The sequence below is a fragment of the Anabrus simplex genome, chromosome 8 (genome assembly GCF_040414725.1).
Source record: "Anabrus simplex isolate iqAnaSimp1 chromosome 8, ASM4041472v1, whole genome shotgun sequence".
NCBI lineage: Eukaryota > Metazoa > Arthropoda > Insecta > Orthoptera > Tettigoniidae > Anabrus > Anabrus simplex.
The window spans coordinates 96,383,935-96,403,800 of record NC_090272.1 but is presented as its reverse complement, the minus strand read 5'-3'; the positions used below and the strand labels follow the sequence as shown (position 1 = coordinate 96,403,800).

The window sequence follows — 19,866 nt, the reverse complement described above, 5'->3', positions numbered from 1 at the left end:
TTGTCAACTTTGTTGATTTTACCATCTTCCATTCTTAACTTTTCAGGTACATTCCTGATGTTTGTCATGAATTTGATCTTTTCAAAAAATATTTGAAGTCTAACTTTCCTTGTGACTTCTTTCAAAAGATTGACATTTTCTGATGCTGTTTATATACTTCCAGAGAAGATTGCAATGTCGTCAGCGAAAGCTGAGCAATTTATACCTGCCCCCCTAAATTTTGATCCTAGCCGGACCTCTTGTTGTAATCCGCCTCCTTTGAGTTTCTCTTCTCATCCCCTTCTTACTTTTTCCAGGATACAGTTAGAGAATCGGAGGAAGTCCGCCTTCCTTCTAACATCGATTTTAATTTTAAATTATTCTGAGATCTCTCCCATAAATTTCACCGTAGACTTTGTTTTTGTAAGAGTTTGCCTAATTATGCATAATTATGTTCTTCTAGGATGTTTAATAGGGAGGTTCTGTCTATTGAGTTGTTTATATTGTGATATTAGATACATTTGTAACTAATTTCTGTCTTAATGAATTGAGTTCTTGTTACTGTAGTGTAATGATTTTTTTTTTAAATTGCTAGTAATTGGATTGGTGTATAATATGTGTGTGTTTCCAGGAGCCTATTGACTTATGGCGTAATGTTGGAGGTCATAACTTATTGGATTTGCTATATCAAGATCTCAAGAGATGGAACTTCACGTTTCAAAGCTTTGTTCAACTGAGTCGTCTTGATATTCAGACACAGGACACAGATAAATCAGTGCAGATGTTTGAAAGATCTATCCAAAATAACAGGTAACTGTGAATCATCTTATAGAATAATATATTTATACCATATAATATTGTCAGAGTGGTTTTAAGTGCATTTTACTGAATATCCTTGGTGTTACCTGCATCTGTAAAATAATATTTATATACAAATTGCTCGCTCAAGGGCTCACATTCTGTAGCAGTCACGGGGCCTCAGCTGAGTCTAGTATAGATTTAATTTACTTGTGCCAGACTCCTTCTGTCAACTTTCCTGTCCAAAATTAAATATTGGCACCATTACAAGTAAAGATCAGGAGAAGACTCTCCTGGAACTATCTAGTCCAGGAAACTGGAACTAGATCTGGACCAAGTAATATCTCAGTCCAAAAGGTGGGTTCAGTCTTAAATAACAATCACTGCAGTCGCTTAAGTGCGGCCAGTATCCATTATTCGGGAGATAGTAGGTTCGAACCCCACTGTCGGCAGCCCTGAAAATGGTTTTCCGTGGTTTCCCATTTTCACACCAGGCAAATGCTAGGGCTGTACCTTAATTAAGGCCATGGCCGCTTCCTTCCTACTCCTAGCCTTTTCCTGTCCCATCGTCGCCATAAGACCTATCTGTGTCGGTGCGATGTAAAACAACTAGCCAAAAAAAATAACAATGTTATGTTTTACATCCCACTAACTACTTTTACAGTTTTTGGAAACGCCGAGGTGCTGTAATTTAGTCCCGCAGGAGTTCTTTTACATGCCAGTAAAACTACAGACATGAAGCTGATGTATTTGAGTACCTTCAAATACCACTGGACTGAGCCTGGATCGAACCTACCAAGTTGGGGTCAGAAAGCCGGCGCCTCAACCGTCTGAGCCACTCAGCCTGGCCAGTCTTAAATAACTCCCTACAAAGTAGAGATGAATATTTCAGAATCATTCATCAGAACATTCAGTGCCTTCATGTTTATCTGTTTTGGTGAACTTTGCTGTAGAAATGATAAGCTTAAACTTATTAATATTGAAGATTACTATATTTGGACAGTAGATACTGTCATGGTAGTAACTAGAAGAGTAGAGTATAATTTTCTTAATGAGAATTTGAAGTACCATTAGTTGAATTCCAGCTTTTGTATTGTAAAAAAAAATTCTCTCAGCTGTGTAGTTCTCTGCAGAGATGTTTACATATGTTTTGCTAAAGAAAACCTTTCGCCAACATCACAACTACTTTATTTCTTCAAACCTGCATTTTAAACCCTTGATTTTAATATCTACTTGCATAACTGCAAACGCAGCTACAATGATAAGCAGTGTTTGTTTTAAAACCTAAGCTTATTTTGGATTATCAGATCATCATGCACATATTCAACAATTAGAAATTGAGAATGTAAACAAACACTCAACCAAAATTAAATTATGAATAGACAGTTCACTAGTACTGTATTTTCTCTGCAGCACTATGCAACAGTTTCATTAAAACTATTGAACTTCAGACTGGGATGCAGTAACATTTGATAATATTGATGATCAATATTTTTAAAAATTAGGCATTTCAATTTACATTTTTTGAAATAAACTGATAGTAATTAAAGAAGCTACAAAAAAGCCATAGTTTACAAAGGATTTATGGACTTCAAGCCAAAAATTGTAAAATTCTCAATTAGTACAACAGAGTTATGACTTGGAATTTTTCAGTTATACCTTACTAAAAACTAAAAATCAGTTTATCAGAGAGTTTTTATAGCAGTTAAGTAGTGTAAAATAATAAAAAATACAAGACTGAATATGAAGATTAGCAAGAGGGTGCACAGGCCAATGCATTCTACCGGAGCATAAGAGAAACCTTGTCTGGAATAAGGAAGTGTAAAGAGATAACGTACAAAATGTATTATGCACCCATATTCATTTATGCGGCTGAGACCTGGAGAGTGACAAGTGGGTAGGAGAGTAAAATTCAAGCCAGTGAAATGAAATACCTGAGAAGTATGATAGGAAAGACAAGGAAAGACAGATTGAGAAATGAAGATGTGAGGAAGTTGGATAGAATGAAAAACCTAAATGGGAGAAGTGATAGGAGTAAACTAAGATGGTTTGGACATGTAAAGAGGATGGGGGGAGAAAAGAATACTAAAACATGATGGAGATGAAGTTTTAGGGGAAAAAGAGTGAAAGCATAGATATGAATAAAGTTTATTGATCACCAAGAGTAAAGTATAAACATAACCTTCACATATATTTTTAAAAAGTGTGATTGATAAGTAAATAATTTAAAGGGGTGGTGCTAGTTGACAAATTATTATGGTATTTAAATGTGTTATACAAATTTTAGATCTTTTTAAGTAGGCCTAAGTGGTTTGTAGATCAGAATTTACAAGAAACAAATGTGTAGGGTTCATACTAAAAGAAACATGCAATAAAAGAGAAGATACCTAATTAATAGTCCCTAACTCTTAGTTTAAAGATAACATAATAAGGAAGATGAAGCATGTGTAGGTAATGATACTGGAGAGAGAGAGAGAGAGAGAGAGAAATGGGAAGTGAAGGGGGTGAGAACTGAAGTGAGAATGGGAACTGAACAGTGAGAAATGGGGGTAATGTCATGTGCAAGCATACATTTACTGAACAAAGATTACAGGAATTTCAAAAGAATCAAGGTTTGAAAGTGTACATACACGTAACAGTTGTCCATGATTCATCGAAGCACGTAGTTCCCAAAGGTAAAGTTCAAAGCAAATTTCATTTTTCAACATTAGCATATGTTCGTAGAATGTTCCCAAAATAAGAGCACTTCGAAACACTATAATTTTGAGTCCAATAAAGTTTGGGCGATTAAACTATCAGCTCTTAGCCCTGCCACTGCAACAACTGGCAGACTTCCACTTGATGCATAACTTTCTTAACACTCGCCATGAATGAATAATGAAGGGTAAATAAAGAGTCTGTGGGACCGTCAGTTAAGATGAAATAAAATGTTTCCATTCTACACTAGAATACTTTAACACACTAAAAGTTTCACTCTCATTCTCTTGCCTAAAATAAGAGTAAATACAGAAATCTAGGAGAATAAGTTCTGAGATAGGCCATCTCCTCTCCATCTCAAACAACCGTAGCTGACACGGACTGTAGAGGCAAGAGAAGCAGCAGTATTTATATTTGTTGAGGCATAAGATAACTGAGATGGACAATTGATGCCTGCGTGGGAAACATCATCAGTATCATCTGATGGCCAGGTAGGCATAAATTTTTGGTAATGAGACAAAGTCTCTCATAGTCCATTGGCACTGCCGGTGGCTCCAAGTAGCCTACGCAGTGGCCTCCACTGTATGCACTAGCCATGCATCTTAGTGGGTGTGCTATTTAGCAACTGATGAGCCCAACTTAGTACACGGGGGGTGAAAAGCTGGCAACCAGGAATGAGTTAGCTGGAAAATTTATGGTGTCCAGTAACGGACCTTTTATATTGGTATTATAAATTTACTCATTCGGGACAAATATTTTGGTTTCCCTATGGAAATCAACATCAATATCATCTGATGGCCAGATAGGCATCAATTTTTGGTAATAAGACAAAATCTCTTATAGTGCATTGGCACTGCCGGTAGCTCCAAGTAGCCTATGCAGTGGCCTCCACGGTATGCACTAGCCATGCATCTTGGTGGGTGTGCTATTTAGCAACTGATGACCCCAACTTAGCACACGGGGGCAAAATGCTGGCAACTAGAAATGAGTTAGTTTGAAAATTTATAATGTCCAATAACAGACCTTTTATATTGCTATTATAAATGTACTCATTCAGGACAAATATTTCGGTTTCCCTATGGGAATCAACATCAGTAACATCTAATGGCCAGGCAGGCATAAATTTTTGGTAATGAGGCAAAGTCTCCCATAGTGCATTGACACTGGCGGTGGCTCCAAGTAGCCTACGCAGTGGTCTCCATGGTATGCACTAGCCATGCGTCTTGGTGGGTGTGCTGTTTAATAACTGATGAGCTCAACTTAGCACATGGGGTCGAAACATTGGCAACCAGGAATGAGTTAGCTGGAAAAGATTTTTGAAAGGCAGACAAAAGTCCATTCGACACTCCATGTCGTAAGATGTTGGCATTTAAAGTTAAAAATTTTTTATGTTCCGTATTCAATTGAATAGGTTGAATCTATTTTTCAATTATTTCAATTTTAACTGAGATGTTGGCATGTTAAAGATCTCCGGTGACAATTTGGAGTTCATCCAACAAAATTAATTAAAACTCTGCCATAGATGCCGAAAATATTTGGTTTACTGTGCCATCTAGTAGGCCTAGAGTAAAGCTGAACGTCAAAATTGACGAACAGGCAGCCAGATGACATCGTATTAAAATGCCTGGATAGGGTTGCTGAGGCCATTTATTTTTTTAAGAAGTCTAGATTTATTAACAAGAAGATACCACATTTGATGCGACTATCTTTCAACTATGCACTGTACATTCTTTTAAAGATAAAAATTTCATTGTTCCGTATTGAAAAGTATCACAGTTAAATTGAAATAATAAATATGGTAGTTCAACCTATTCAATACAAGTAAATACGAGATGTAGAGATTACATTCTTATTTAATTAAAAGTGGAAATGGTACCGGTTTCGACCCCAGACTGGGTCATCATCAACCGATTATAACTCGAAAAACAATGCATAAGTAAGAAAGAAGTTAACGGTCAAGTCCACACAATATCAGTTGAAGAGACGATATAAAAAGACGGGGGTAGGCACTGTAAAATTCATAGGTTATAAACTTCATGGTTCTGATCCGTATTGAATTGCAAGTACAATGTAATTATTAAATTAATGTAGTAATGGTCCACCTTTCAATACTATAATATGTAATATTCTAAATTACATTAATTAGGGACTAGTTTCGGCCTGGGCTGGCCATCTTCAGCCTTAATGTAAAACACCTAATAACTAAACAAATGTACATGCACACAATTGACATAAAAACAAATGAAAACAAATATATACAAAGTGACATTAAAAACTGGGATGGAATATGAATAAATTTGAAAATGAACTAGGTTCTAACATCTTGAGTATGTTCATCATTGAGAATAATTTCAAGTATTAAGTATTAATTTATATACACAGAACTGTTAGTTCTAATACTGCTGATCATTTCAATAGGAACTGGTAAATGTTGATCCTGTAGTTTGTCATCAAATCTATATGTGTGGTGTTAGCTATATGTAATCCATTGGACACTGCTGTAAATAACCACTAGCTGACAGGGAACTGTTAGATGTTGTTTCATCTTCAATCAAAATAATAAATGAGATGCTCTCATGGTGCTTGTTAAATCTTGCTGAAATGTTGGACATTGTCAGGACAGCACATGAAGATGTGGTTAACACAGATACATTGTGTCTGGTATAAAATTTTGCAATTCATTGCGGTGCCCATGAAGTTAACCTGATAAATTAGATAAAATTAAATTAATGAATTGAATGAGAGAATGTGTTAGTTAGATGGCATAGGTTATATGAGACTTACCTCTCAATACAGCATGAGGTGTGTGGTCCATTGTTGAGTGTGCTTCAGACTAACTGTTGTGAAATTCAAATGAAAAGGAAGGAGAGGGGAGGGGAAGGTCAGAAGGAGAGGGGGTTGAGGAAGGGGGTGGGAGAGGGGGGGTTAAGGTGGGGCTGAAGGATGTGGGGAAAAAGGATGGTTGTTGAGGAAATGTGCTGTGAATATTATGAAAAACTGAATTATGACTTGTTGGTTTGACATTGCTGAAAATGGGAATTAGGTCAAAAAGGATATTTGGTTTTTCTGAAATTTCATTAAGATTATGATTTGGGTTGAAATATTGATCTAAATGTATGAAGCAGCTTTCGGTAGTTAAGGAGGGGTTTTACTGAATTTTACAGTGCCTGCCCCCGTCTTTTTATATCGCCTCTTCAACTGATATTGTGTGGACTTGACCGTTAACTTCTTTCTTACTTATGCATTGTTTTTCGAGTTATAATCGGCTGATGATGACCCAGACTGGGGTCGAAACCGGTACCATTTCCACTTTTAATTAAATAAGAATGTAATCTCTACATCTCTTATTTATTTGTATTGAATAGGTTGAACTACCATATTTATTATTTCAATTTAACTGTACATTCTTCTCAACTAGACTATTACATAGATGCCCTGCAGCAGCTCAAGTGTGAAGTTCTTATCTTTGGTGTGTTTATTATTAATATTATATATTTAGCCATCTTGTGGTGACTAAGACCTTTTCATCAAAGAACTTCATAATAGGCTATATATTTAACCATCTTCTGGTGAATTTATGACCATTTTATCAGTGAGCTCCAATATTTTGTTTTGAATTGTCTCAATTATCAACACTACAGTCTTGATCTTTCTTTCAAATGTGTTTATGTGCTGTTAATCTTATTTAAGTGTTTGTGTGCTGATGATGGCTCCAAGAGCTGAAGCGTGTCCACTTTTGTTTGATAAACTTTTTTGATTATAATATTGTTTGATTAGGTGGTTGATCTATATATTTTTTCTCAAGTTATATAGGCACTATGGACCAACATGAACATGATTACTTGTAATAAACCCCATTTGTTGATATTTTGCACAGTAACAGTAAAGTGTATAATGAGGTACATCGTTCTCCAGTGAAGAACGTAGACTTTAGTGTTCCACAGAGAACTATTTTTGGACCTATTGCCTTCATACCCTCTGTGGGTGGGGGACACAAAGAATACATCCACAGTATCCCCTGCCTATCGTAAGAGGCAAATAAAAGGGGAAATGGATTGTGGCTTTGGTACCATGTGTTATATCCCCTGTGGCTTCCAGAATCAAGAGAAGTCATCAGTCATATTCATTGATCTGACAGCTGCTTATGACACTGACTGAAGGCAAGGTATCATATTGAAACTTCTACAAGTCATCTCAAGCCTAAAAATTGGCAATCTCATTAATGAAATGCTCAGTAACCTGTAAGCAAGCTAAACAACGGGCTATCACAAGGATCCACCCTGGCCCCTCTCCCATTCCAGTTTGTACATATCAGACATGCCTGAAACCACAACAAGAAAGTTTAGGTATGCTGGCTACTGGGCACTCAGAATGAGGCATAAGGATATTGAAGTTACAGAGTCTGTATTGACCAATGATTTAACAATTATTGGTGAGTATTTCTGCAGTTGGGGGTTGCAGCCGAGGGTCGCTAAGACAGAAGTCTCAATGTTTTCAATAAACAAGAAGGTGGCTAACAAAGAGCTCAGTCTATTTTGAAGGAAGGATACTCAGACATAACAGAAACTCAAAATATCTAGGGGTGACACTTGGTAGAACGCTCAGTTACAAACACCACCTATTAAGAACAACTGCTAAAATCAAAACTTAAAATAACATTCTCCAGAAACTCTGTGGCACATCATGGAGATCTGCATCGACACTCTGTACTTCAGCTCTGGGGTTGGTTTGCCCTGTTGCGGAATATTGCTCTCCAGCTTGGATGAATAGTACTCGCACAAGACTTGTTGACACACAGCTCAACCCTACCATGCATCTTATAACTAGCATAATGAGACCTACACCTAGTTTCTGGCTACCCATACTTAGCCATATACCACCTCCTACTATGCAGCAGTAAATACACTTGTACAAAATTACAAAAACCTACATAAAAATCCTCACCTCCCTGTTCGCGCAGGCATCCCAACCATCAGTAAAGGAAGGCTTTGCTCTCGTCTCCCACCCCTGGAAACTGCAAGGATGTTAGTTAGCAACAGCTTTAATACTAATGACAGCTGGAGACACACATGGCAGATCAATGCTATGATGGAACATCTTAAGATGCCATGTACATCAAGCAATTTGCATGGCTTTGAATTGCCACGCAAGATCTGCTCAATTCTTATTCGGGTAAGAACCAACCAGGTCTTGCATTGGCAATCAGAGTTCCTGGTTATGACAGATGGATCAATAGACTACATTTGTGGCCTTGATATTAGTTTATAATTTAAGATAGTTGAAAATATTAATTTTTAGTGATGTAATCATATGCTAAATAAATAAAAGAATCTTTGTGGATAGGAGGGACTAAACACATTGTTGTGACTACAAAGATGCACACACGAAATGCTGTCAGTTGTGTACAGTTTTATTTACACAGTATATACAGATTACACACACATCAATACACCACCAATTTGAGCCCTTGACTGCTATGAAGAAGAAGAAGAAGAAGAAGAAGAAGCCTGCAACACTTGCATGTTAATCAACTACCAACGCAACAAATTCACATACTCGATTAATGACTTGCACTCATAACTCTCACAAAAAACAACTCCAGTCAACTCCCAAGACTGCCTCTTTATATACGTTGCCTGGCCAGGCTTCTAGAAGAATATAACACAGCATGTTTTCTCGTCATTTTGAGAGTCTCCGATAACCTTTTTATATTGAATGGATTTTTCTGTAACTCTCTAGTGGTAAAGATGTGTTGTTCTGTACTATTACTGTGTGTTGCACAACGTTGCATTGGATTTATACATCATATATACAAGTAATAAGAGCCTCTGTGCCTCAGACGGCAGCGCGTCGGCCTCTCACCACTGGATACTATGGTTTAAATCCTGGTCACTCCAAGTGAGATTTGTGCTGGACAAAGCGGAGGCAGGACAGGTTTTTCTCCAGGTACTCCGGTTTTCCCTGTCATCTTTCATTCCAGCAACACTCTCCACTCTCATTTCATCGCACCTATCAGTCATTACTAAATCACTTTGGGAGTGGCGACCCCATCGTACTAATAGCCTATATATGATTCATTCATTACATCCCTGATCCGGTTAATGAATGGAAAACAGGTTTTAGGTTTTCATTTTCATATACAGGTAATAAAAAATTATTTCTTCTTCTTATTAATCTATTTACCCTCCAGGGTCGGTTTTTCCCTCAGACTCGGTGAGGGATCCCACCTCTACCGCCTCAAGGGCAGTGTCCTGGAGCTTCAGACTCTGGGTCGGGAGATACTACTGGGGAGGATGACCACTACCTTGCCCAGGCGGCCTCACCTGCTATGCTGAACAGGGGCCTTGTGGAGGGATGGGAAGATTGGAAGCGATAGACCCCAAGGAAGAGAGAAGGAAGTGGCCGTGGCCGTATGTTAGGTACCATCCTGACATTTGCCTGGAAGAGAAGTGGGAAACCACAGAAAACCACTTCGAGGGTGGCTGAGGTGGGAATTGAACCCACCTCTACTCAGTTGACCTCCCGAAACTGAGTAGACCCCGTTCCAGCCCTCTTACCACTTTTTAAAATTTCGTAGCAGAGCCGGGAATCAAACCCGGTCCTCTGGAGGTGGCAGCTAATCACACTAACCACTACACCACAGGGGCAGACAGATAATAATAAATTATATACTATTAATTACGTGTTCTTACATTAAATAAATTCATATTAATATACATATAGCAAATGTTTCATGACATAATCTCACAAATGATACGATCACGATTAATGCCAAATAAAGTCCGTACATAACTGCACAAAAAAAATAATAGATGTAAGCAAATGCATAGCCACACCTGACAAGTCATAATAATAATAATAATAATAATAATAATAATAATAATAATAATAATAATAATAATAATAATAATAATCATCGTCATCGAGCTCTATATTTCCATTATTTACCCGTGGGTTAGAGAATTGTTTCCAAGTTGCATCAACATTCACAGTAATCTCTGCCTGTCATAGAAGGCGACTAAAAGGGTCATGTGGCCTTCGGTCCCCTCTTTATTTTTTCTTGAGGGTTAGTTGTAGACCAAATAAAAATTTGATGTGTGTGCTGCTTGATGAAGGGCTTCTTACGTGTGTGATGACGCTTAAAAGCCCAGGCGGTATCCCTAGTCCAGTCGGGTGGAAGCTCCATGTACTCAGCAGTAGTATCTGCCTGACAGAGCAGGTCCCCACACAGCAAAATGCCAGAAGGATATATTACACTGTTATTTAAAAAAAAAAAAATTTAAAGTTATACTTATCACTTTGTACACTCTATAAGGTATATGCTATTGTGAGTGTTTTGAGGAATGGAGGCCTAGTGCTCATTGCCTCAGTCAGCCCGTATTAGGCATCGTCCAACATCGGATCTCGGGCAATACCTGCTACGACCTGGTGGGCATTTCCTTGGCTGTTTGGTTCGATGAGCTGATGGAAAATATGAAGAACCATGGCGTGACGCATGTCCAGCGCATTACGCGCAAAGTTAATGGCAAAGCTGTCAGTGTTAGCAGGAAAAGTCAAGGTAACAACGTATTGTCGTGATGCAAGACCATAAATTCTGCCTCCCAAATTCTATCAGCCCCAAAGGTTTGGACATATGGTATCCCATTCGGGTCAGTCTGTATGTGGCAGATATGGGAGAGGGTCTTATGACATGGAAAAATGCACACCTCCTTACAGGTGCACTAACTGCCCTGGCGTTCATTCCAGAGTCCTGCAGCCAGGCCCACCGCGCAACACTTCAAACCCACGGGCTCCAGCAGCCCAGCCCGTGCAGTGCCATTCTCTTCTGACGCGGGAGCGTACTGGCCCACAGCACTGGTCTCATACAGCCCACCGCAGTCCACCACACTGGGCGAGCTCAGTAGAATAACCTTGAGTACTTTTCCACAATAACATGTGCGCTGTGCACAACGAAATGTTCACGTCACACTACTATTTCGATCATTCACTCTACGAATTCACGTATGCTAATAACATTTTAATGTAGGCTAATCGCATTTTGAAATTAAACGGTAGAGATTTCTCCTGCACTGTAATAATAATAATAATAATAATAATAATAATAATAATAATAATAATAATAATAATTGAAAACAAACAGAAACTTTATTATAAAATATTCGTTTGCAGTTGACATCAAGTTAACTGAAAATTAATCTAAATAACACGAAGCATATTCATAGGACTTCATTCGCGTTTACCTCAAAATAAAATACAAACAGAAATGACATACAATATGCCAGCAACAAAAACAAACCTGAACATAGCTTTTACTTAGTGTGCGAAGTTTATTGATCATTGTTAATGTGGTGGAATGGAATTACTGTGAATGAAAAGAAGAGTATCAGCATTGTCTGGTTGTGGAAGAGACTGTCGTGCATTGAGAATGAAGCCCGTTGAACTGAAATTTCTCTCTTAAGCTGAACTTGATGCTTGCATACATATTACTTTCTTAGCAATCTGGGGAACTTTTGGATAGTTTTGTCCATTTGTTCTCCAATAGGACGCTATATCTATCTTCTTCCATTCCACAATTTTGCTTTAAATATCATTCCAGCTCATTTGTTGGAATAGGAGCATCATGAACGTCGGTCCACAAAGGAAACTTCATTACTTTGGCTGGTTGTAGCTTAGTCGTGGAGTCTGATGACATGGAAACATTAGAATGCTCGTCATTCAAGCACACCTTGTTCATCGTTTTTTATCTAATCATAAAAAGACAAAATCAGTCCGACTCCTTTAATCTGTACTAATATAATAAACAGAGAGCACGAATTTTATTAGTTTGTGTATATCTGGAGGGTAATCTCAGAAACTACTGGACCGATTCTAAAAATCCTTTTACTGATGTAAATATGCATTATCCCTGAGGACATGGGCTGTATTTTATTTTCCAAACAATTCGAGGTGGGGGCAATGGGCGAGATATAAAATTAATAGGCTAATATAGGCGAAATATCGAATTTGTTGTGCAAGGACGAGACTAAGCTCATTTTAAGCCCCTTGACCCAAAGAACAAATCTTGGTAAGCCCTATGGGCCCGAAGACCATGTTTTAAGACCCTAAAACCAACCGTTATGGAGATATTGGCACCACACTACCCCTGCTCTCGGAATCGGATAAGGAAATGAACTGCCGTAACCATGGCAACACCAGCTCCAGGATTCTACAGTAGCGAGATTATGCGTGTACGTTTGGGCATAGCTGCCAACCAAAGTTTGTACACATAATCCCTGAGCATATCTACAATATATCTCAAAAACTTAACTTCTTACAGACGTGAAGTGGTATTTATAATCTCTTTTAAAAATAGAGACGTGTATTATTTTGTGTTTGGAAAAGACACTGAAGAGGGGGGTAAAAAGGACTGAAATGTGGGTTGGCGTGAATTTTTAAGATGAGCATATCTACAGTATGTCTCAAACACTTAACATGTTACAGATGTGAAAATTGATATTTTTAATATTTTAAAAATAAAAAACAGGTATTGGTTAGTTTCCTGAAAAACCACTTAACATGGGGGGTAAAAGGGACTGAAAATGGGGTTGAATTAATTTTATTAGGGTACTGATATCTCAAAAACTGAAGCTGTTACAGACGTAAAAATTGGTATTTAGAGTCTCCTTTAAAAAGAAATATGTATTCTTTTGGTTTTGGAAAATCCACTTAAGGGGGGAATGAAAGGACTGAAATATTAGTTGAATTATTTGTATGAGGATACTTATATCTAAAAAACTAAAGATGTTGCAGATGTGAAAATGGGTATTTGAAATCACCTTTAAAAATAAAAAACACTAATTTTGGGGGGTAAATTTAACTTCAGAGTGGGGGGGTGTTGAAATAGGTGTTGAATTCTTTTCATGAAGATACAAATATCTCAAGAACTCAAGATGTTTCAGTCATGATAATTGGTATTTATCAGCTTCTTTATCAATAAACACGTACTTTTTATTTTCGGGAAACCACTTTTAAGGGACTAAAAAGAATTGAAAAAGCAGGTGAATTTTTAAAATGAGTACCAGTATATCTACAGTGTATGTCGAAAACTTCTTATGTTACAGACATGGAACTTGGTACTTGGAATGTCCTTTAAAAATAAAGAAACATCTGTCTTTTTTGTTTTCGGAAAATGCACGTAGGTGGGGGTGGAAGAAGGGCTGATAAAGGGGTTGAATTCTTTTTATGCAGATACTTATATCTCAAAACCTGAAGATGTTACAGATGTGGAAATATGTATTTTTAATCTCCTTTAAAAATAAACTTTTTTTACTTGAGAGAAGACGTTCTCACGTGTACAGTTCTATGTCATTTGGTTATCTCAGTCCCAAAAGACAATACCACAAACTTGGTTTACAAAGAGTTTCTGGGGTAAATGAAACTCAGTTTTTCAGTGAGGTTTTATACTTCAGGGATTTTCAGATAATGTATTAGTACAGTACCGAGGAATGATTACTTTTATCAAATTACGAAATCCATGCGAGAAGCTGTGGGTAACTGCTAGTGTGTACATAAAGTTCACCGCAGATCGTACAGCACACAAAATTAACGTCTTTCCCATCACCGTCAACTGCAAGCTTGAATACCAACCAAATATGACTTTTAAGTTTAGGATCCAATTCAGAAGTCTTGTATTGTGCAGTTTTTAGTTCGTTTGTTGCTTCTTTTTTTACTTCACGATTTTTTGCCACGGTTTCTTTTCTTTTGGAACTACAGTCCACATTTGTTTCCGATAATAGGATAGACGGAGAAGTCAAACTGAAAACTACAGCAAATTTGATCGGCTCCACTTGACCGTAATGCAATGCACTCCGCTGACAAACAGTACACTGTACACATTGAAGCAGTCAGCCCATAGAACTACCACAGCGCTGTCTTTGTCTCACCGCGTACGAATGACAAGCGCTGCTCAGACCGGCCCGTGCGATGACGTCATAGGGTTCATATGTTCGAGCCTTTCAAAGCCCATTGCAGTCTACTGCCGAAGCAGCTCATGGGCTGGGCCTTTCTGCAGGACTCTACTTCATTCTTCTCAAGATAGAAACTGTCTGGTCTATGTCAGTCAGATGATGATCCAGGAAATGAAGACACTGGATGGTCTTTCCTACCAGGAAGCACACCATAAGTTTAATTCCATGAATGCACCTGTGTAAACACTACACTTCAGCATGATAGCACAGAGTCTACCAGGTTTGTCATTTACATCAGCAACGCCTGAGAAGATCGCTTGGCCCAAGGCGACTGTTGTTTCTGTGAGCAAAGCCACAAAGAATAAGAGCTTGAAGGTGGGGACCACCCAGCCTTCGACCATAAAGGAGCCTGTGCTGGCTGGGAATCCTTAGCCGATACAGCAGGGTAAGAAGACTATAAGTCTCGTTTCCCCAAGAGGTTGGCAATAGTCACACCCAAGCTAGCAGAGGCAAAATCGTGAACCGGGGCTGGGAATTCACCTCCCAGCCCATCTAAACAAGAAAAGAAGGCACGGAAGACTGATACACTTACCAGGCGCTCCCCCATCCCTCCTGTAAATAGGGAAACATGCCTTCAGTCCGGAGGGTATGTGTTGGCACCAGTAGGTATGCCTGCTTTAAAACCTAGGCACTCCCCTCGTAGGAAGAGATCTCGGCACAGAAAAGCGTCAAAGCACTCGGCGTTAATTACCTCAACCACTGATGAGGGAATGGACATCTAGCAGTCATTTTTGGATGTAGGTGTTAATGTTTGGTGTTTAGGTTTAAAAGCATCTCGCCACTTATAACGTAGAACTACTTACAAAAATTTCACACTATGGCACAGTTACAGTGGAATGTTACGGTTATGACAGGCACCTTAGTAAGTTGCACCAGCTAATTAGTCAGTTCGCATTGAGTATAGTCTGTACTCAAGATACTAATCTCAGGGAGTGAAGCTGATTCTTGCTCGTTGTGCCCCTGCATAGGGAGTCGGAATTGAATTTCCATTACCTAACTGAAAGTCAGCATTCCAGAAACAATAAAATTCATATAAGATGAGCAAGATGTTTTCCAACAGTCGGGAAAGGCTCGTATCAGAGCCAATCATTACAATTATTTCTGTAAACATAGAGGGATTATCATTGTGTAAAGAAGAGCTGTTTCACAACCTTTGTGATTTATTATGTGTTCAGGAAACACATAGGGACTATCATCAACGGCACCCTAAGATCCAAGGAATGAAATTAGTGCCCAAAGGACCTCATGACCAGTAGGGTATTGCCATCTTCGCCAAACCAGATCTTAAGATTCTTACGACTTCCATCACAGAACAAAATAACGCTGAAATAATTACTGTAGAAGTTAGTAACCTTGTAATTTCCTCTGTTTACAAGGCTACCAATGAGGTATTCTCATTTAATCCTGCTAATTTCAGCAGTTGGAAATCATCTGTTATTGTCGGTGATTTCAATAGTCATAGCACTGTTTGGGGCTATTCTCAAGATGATTCAAATGGAGATGCCGTACTAGAGTGGGCAGAACTGCATCGACTATCCTTAAGTCGTCCATTATTGCTCCAGAAAAGCTATTCCTAGAGGATGTAGGACAAGTTACATTCAAGGTCTTACCTCTGAAACATCCACTTTGCTGAAGGAATATCAAGACCTTTTAAAAAAAGATCCTTTCAGTGACAAAACTATCCACAGCGGACAGCGTGTTACTTCCTCCATTTCAGAATCCAAACGTAACCAATGGATTAAATTAATGGAAGAGCAGGATATGGGAAGAAACAGTTACAACGCATGGAGGTTAGACACCTCAGTAATGATACAACTAAGACCTTAGTACATAGTAACATTTCTGCAAATCAAATAGCTAGTCAGCTCGTGGAGAGCGGCAAATCAAATAAAGGTGGGAGAGGATCAAAACAAAAAGAAGAAAAGCCGACTAATGAGGAAAATGGCATTCTCTCTAACCGGTTTGCTATGGAAGATCTACATAGAGCGCTAAATAAATGCAAAAATAGTTATGCGGCTGGTTTTGATAACATTTGTATTGAGCAACTCAAAAGATTTGGTGCTGTCAGCAAGCAATGGCTCTTGGATTTATTCAACAACTGCATCAAATATTGCAAAATTCCTAAACTGTGGACAAAAGCAAGAGTTATAGCAATACTTAAACCTGGCAAGAACGCAAGTGATCCAAAGAACTACCGACCAATCTCTTTGTTGTGCCATTTATACAAAATCTTAGAAAGAATGATTCTGGACAGACTAAGTGAGACCCACTACTCATACCAGAACAAGCCGACTTTCGACCAGGGAAAATTTGTACTTCCCAAGTACTGCACCTCGCACAGTATATCAAAGACGGCTATGAAAACAACAAAGTCACTGGAGTAGTTTTTGTTGACTTGACATCAGCCTACGATACAGTTAATCACCATATACTGCTTCGTAAATTGCACAGTATAACTAAGGACTATAAACTCACTCAAATAATTGAGTGCTATCTACAGAACAAAAGGTTATTTGTTGAATTCCAAGGCCAGAGGAGTAGATAGAGGAACTTGAAGAATGGCCTTCCACAAGGAAGTGTGCTAGCTCGTATACTCTTCAACATCTACACCAGTGATCAGCTTCGCCCACAAGGAACAAAGAGCTTTATTTATGCAGATGATGTCGCTCTGGCAGCTCAATAGGAAACGTTTGAACTTGCTGAAGAGGAGCTCTACGAATTCTAAGTCGTTATTACCAAGAGAACCAACTATAGCCAAACCCATCAAAAACACAAGTCTGTGCCTTCCACCTGAATCAACAGACAGCAAGAAAATTGCAAGTGATTTGGGAAGGTAAAATATCAGAACACTGCCTCACTCCCAGATATCTAGAAGTAACTCTTGACCAAACACTAACCTATAGAACACACTGTCGGAACACCAAAAGGAAGGTATTTGCAAGGAACAATATAATCCGGAAATTATCGGGTTGAACCTGGGGGGCGCATCCTCTCCTTTTAAGAACTTCAGCAATAGCTCTCTGTTATTCAGCAGCAAAATACGCCTGCCCTGTCTGGTGTAGATCTAGTTGTGCTAATCAAGTGGATGTTGCCTTAAATGAGACCTGGAGACTCATTACAGGATGTTTGAGATCTACACCACTTGATTAAGTTTATTGTCTAGCAGGTATCCCACCTCCAGATATTTGCCGTGAGTGTGCATCCAGACTGGAGAAATCTAGAGCACTGAACCTGACGACCCATACTTTATATGGGTACCAACCAGCAACCCAACGGCTCAAGTCAACGAAAAGCTTTCTCCATACAACTGAAAGCCTCACTGAACCACCATTGAATTCAGAGTGAATTCATGGCGTTCCAGATCCAGCCACTTTGCAGGATGGATGACGCCTTCCGAAAGACTTCCTTCAGGCCACGAGCACAGCTAGTCAACATAGAAGATGCTCAACAGGTTGCGTTCATGAGTTGGAAGAACATGAGAAAGTGGGATTTTGTCTGTGATTCCACTCTATGTGAATGTGGTGAAGAACAGACAATGAGCCATTTTCTTGTTTGTAACTTGTGTCAAACTACTTGCTCTCTCCAGAATGTGATCGACGCTACCAAGGAAGCATGTGAATTAACCGCATATTGGTCACACCACCTTTAATGAAATTTGTATTTATGTAGAGCTTAATCACATTGTTACCTGCCATCATCAGAATAATTAATGGTTATAGTACCAGATTTGTTATTGTCCTGATATTATTGTAAGATATAATGTATATTTCTGACATGATTAAATTAAATCTCAGACCAGGTCATCATATGGTCTTGAGACATTTTAGACTATACACAGCAGAATGGAATTACGCAAACCGGGCCTCCGGTGGCATTGATATTTTTATTCGTTCTGATGCCTACAGCAAAGCGGTTCCTCTTATGTACCCAGCTGGAGGCAGTAGTGGGACGTGTTTCCTTGCTTGTCGTAACTACAGTTTGTAATGTCTATTTCCCACCAGGTCGTCTTTATATTAATGATGTAATTGATCTTATAGATCAGCTTCCACATCCCTTCCTCTTATTATTATTATTATTATTATTATTATTATTATTATTATTATTATTATTATTATTATTATTATTATTATTATTATTATTATTATTTAATCTCCAAAGTGCTGTGAACCCTATTTTACTATAAGGTATGTTAGGGTTGTAGTTTATGCAAAATATACAATTTCTCTGATAAAATTCAACACATAAGAGCAAAATAGACATGAACAGAAATGGAAAGATAAAAAAGTATGATATATACAATCCTTAATACTAGAGTAGTAATATTTAAAATACCAGATCAAAATATATACAATACATATGTTAAACAGCTAATAAGCAGACAATATCAAATTATATATGTTTAAATACATAATTGTAACCCCCCCCTTTTACAGAAGAGAGCACATAATACAAGGTACACATAAAACACATAATGATTTAATAAACCAAAATAACAAACCTGAAAGAACGTCAGCCGATGATATACCTGGAAAACATTTTAATTTTCGATAACACATGGCTACGCAGGATAACCAACATGACAACTTGAGAAAGGATATACGGGAAGCAGGCTGGGAAACCCTACAGAGGACGAGATCTTCGTGACATTGTAGGGAAAGAAATGTGAGAGCATTATCTCTTTAGTCTAATTTACTCACAATAAAGAATTTTAACAAGGTATAAAACACCAATTAAAAGGATAACATTATCAATTAAGAAAAAAGATTAGATCGAACGATGAGGTTCCTATCGATGGTTCTTCAGAAAATCAAAAACAAACACAACATTACAATTACTTTTAAGAAGGTGAGCATAACTTCGATAATGAAATTTACAAGGCATATTTAACAGGGAATATGACATAATTACAACCCACTTACAAGGCAAATACAAAAGTGTTTACAAGGAGAGAAAACAACGGAAATTTAAATTCAACGCAGAGGCCTATAGAGGTGCAGTCCTCTCGTAATACACATCAGTGAGGGACGCATAGCTCAACAGCTGTACACTAAATTGACGCGGAATAACTGGAAGCAACCCAAATGGAAAAATTAAAATTTACATATACACAAAAGGTTAATAAAAGGAATTCCCTCCAAAACAAAGGATATGGCTAACTAATGAACTAAGGCATTACAAAACCAAACAGTGAAAAACCAGGGTCTAAGGTAAACTCTGCACAAAAGAATTTACATTTTAATTTAACACTTGAGAAAAGAAAACATGCTTACCCCGGGATAGCTTTACCTTGCAAGGTACGTCCAATCGTTAAGACGTACGCAAACCAAAGACCCTGAACAGAGCCTCAAGATAGCCAATCAGGGAAGCTACCTATGATTCGACCTGA

The 19,866-nt window shown here is 38.2% G+C and overlaps 1 protein-coding gene across 7 annotated transcripts in view; it reads left to right on the top strand.

Moving 5' to 3' along the window:
• Positions 1-19,866, top strand: part of LOC136878851 (thymidine kinase 2, mitochondrial) — a 110,896-nt gene that overhangs the window by 68,286 nt on the left and 22,744 nt on the right. For all 7 annotated transcript variants that reach the window (XM_067152390.2, XM_067152388.2, XM_067152385.2 and 4 more), the window contains one exon: positions 611-789. In XM_067152390.2, coding sequence (XP_067008491.2) covers positions 611-789 — 179 coding nt within the window. The remainder of the gene's footprint in view (positions 1-610; positions 790-19,866) is intronic.